Raw genomic sequence first — 2,500 nt, forward strand, 5'->3', positions numbered from 1 at the left:
TTTATCGCTCATATTTCGCTCTTAATAGTCTATTTATAAATCTCTAGAACTATTGTTATAATCATGTCTGAAAACAAAAACATTCAAAGCATTCGATCTTCATCCTTCAGCTAAAGTTGATGATACTAAAATCCACCAGTAGGTGGCGGCAAAGCGTCGTCTTAACGAGTGAGTCATTGAATCATTCACTCAAAATGATTCGTTCGAAGTGGCTGATTCGTTCAGGGACAGCAGAAGTGAGTGAGTCATCAAGTCGTTCGTTAGAATGATTCGTTTAAAAACCCCGGATTCATTTACTAATGAAAGTCAAGTCAGCTTTATTCATACAGCGCTTTCACAATACAGATTTCCAAAAATAATGGAATAAAGATATTTTCTAGAAGAACATAGCGCCATAGTCCAGCTTATGAAAACTTAAGAAAGGGAAACTTGCTCACATTTTACAAATCACATTTGCAAACGTGCTCGTGGGATATTGCTTATAAATATTTAAAATATCAAATATATAAACAAGTATTTTTTGCACAATATCTTGGTTTTGGAAGCAATTTTATTAATTTTGGTGCCATTTGTGCCCCAATCCCTCGTTAATTTCCGTGTGTGTGTGTGTGTGTGTGTGTGTGAGAGAGATGGCGGGGCAAGGCTGTTTTTCGAGGCCCGTTTCAAGTGTACCGGATGAAACATAGCGAAGGCTTCTACAGCTTTTCTTCATCGGTGCTCCACACACACACACACACACACACACACACAGAAGGGTATTCTTAGCAGCCGCTGGTTGTTGGATAGTCCTGGATCTGTGAGTGTTTTGGACGTTTCTCCGCAGGATATTTCTGTGCTGATGCTGACGCTGCAGAAGCTCTGAGTCTCGACACACACACTGACTGACACACACACACACACACACACACACACACACACACACACACACACACACATACACACACACGCGCCTCTTTAACGTGGTGTTTTCACATGAATCATTTAACTCTGTGCCAGTACATTGACTCGTTGTTTGAGACTCTAAAGTGATTCTGTGATTAAGTCTAAAATACAGTAGAAGAAATATGTTTTGGTCATTATTAATAAATGTAACTATTTTATGAGCATTGATGTCTTACTGTAAATGGAGTGAGAATTTTATAAAAAAGCAATAAGGCCGGTGTTTGTCATTTTATGTGTAATAGGTATATTTGTATATATATAATATGGAGAGAGTGATGTAGTGTGTGTTTGCTATGACGTTTAGTCACTCACTGCCAACACAAAATATAGCGTAAAAAATGTATAAACAATTTTTTGTTATGTTACCATATTTACGTGTGTGTGTGTTCAGGTGGCTGATTTCATCCATTCTTTACCCGGCTGTGAGGATCAGGCCAAGCAGTTCAGAGAGGAGGTACTTGTGGAGTTTCAAATCAAACACACATGAGAGACGAAATACATAAAATCATACATACATCATAAGATGCTACATCACAAACAAAAGCTCCTCATCAGTGTGTGTGTCTCCGTTTCAAGTAGAAGTATCAAAGCTCGGAAGAGAGAAAGTTCATCTGCTCAAAGCAGTTTTAAAATTAGACGATTTACTTGAGAAATTATAAGTTTGATTTAAAAAAAAATGGAGTCTCTGCTCATCAAGGCTGCATTTATTTGATCATAAATACAGTAAAAGAGTAAATATTATTATAATGTAAATCATCCGTTTTCTATGTGAATATACTGTAAAGTGTAATTTATTCCTGTGATCAAAGCTGAGTTTATCATCATTACTCCAGTCTTCAGTGTCACATGATCCTCCAGAAATCAGTGTAATATGATGATCTGATGATCAAGACACAGTTATGATTATTATTATCAATGTTGAGTTTGTGGAAACATACATTTGATCTTTCAGGATTCTTTGATGAATAGAAAGTTCAAAAGAACAGCATTTATTTCATATTAATCTTTTGTAACATTATTAATGTCTTTACTGTCACTCTTGATCAATTTAATGCATCCTTTAAAAACAATAGCGATGTGTCAGATTTACGAGAATATTTATTTATTAATACAAAAAATTCTTGCTGATTATAAACTTCTCTAAGCAAGATCACATCATCAATATTTTTAGTCCGTTTTCAATAAAGAGAGACTGTAAATACGGTGTCCATCTGATAAAAGTGAATATTTCCATATTTCGGATATGAGATCAGCTGTATATGATTCTGTAATGTTTCCCTCAGCAAATCGACGGCAAGGCCTTTCTCCTGTTGACGCAGAGAGATATCGTTAAGATAATGAGCGTGAAGCTCGGCCCCGCCCTCAAGATCTACAACTCCATCCTGATGTTCCGACACGCTGAGGACGACCAATCAGCAGCCGGCGACAGCAACACATGATGCCCGAGCGACCAATCACAGCCCTGCTCCCTCCCCCTGCGCGTGCGTCTGTGTGTGAACCAGAAATAAATCTGCTGTATCGATGCATTCCTACACCTCTCGTGCCCCGAACGCCCTCC

General features: G+C 37.8%; 1 protein-coding gene across 2 annotated transcripts in view; it reads left to right on the forward strand.

The window, feature by feature from the left end:
- The window catches only part of l3mbtl4 (L3MBTL histone methyl-lysine binding protein 4), a 43,966-nt gene that overhangs the window by 41,317 nt on the left and 149 nt on the right, over nt 1–2,500 (forward strand). For both annotated transcript variants that reach the window (XM_079601977.1, XM_079601978.1), the window contains exons 19-20: nt 1,334–1,396; nt 2,226–2,500. The exon at nt 2,226–2,500 is cut by the window's right edge and continues 149 nt beyond it. In XM_079601977.1, the coding sequence (XP_079458103.1) occupies nt 1,334–1,396; nt 2,226–2,381 (219 nt within the window). In that variant the 3' untranslated portion in view covers nt 2,382–2,500. The remainder of the gene's footprint in view (nt 1–1,333; nt 1,397–2,225) is intronic.

Source organism: Phoxinus phoxinus (assembly GCF_949152265.1).
Source record: "Phoxinus phoxinus genome assembly, chromosome: 24".
Taxonomy (NCBI): domain Eukaryota; kingdom Metazoa; phylum Chordata; class Actinopteri; order Cypriniformes; family Leuciscidae; genus Phoxinus; species Phoxinus phoxinus.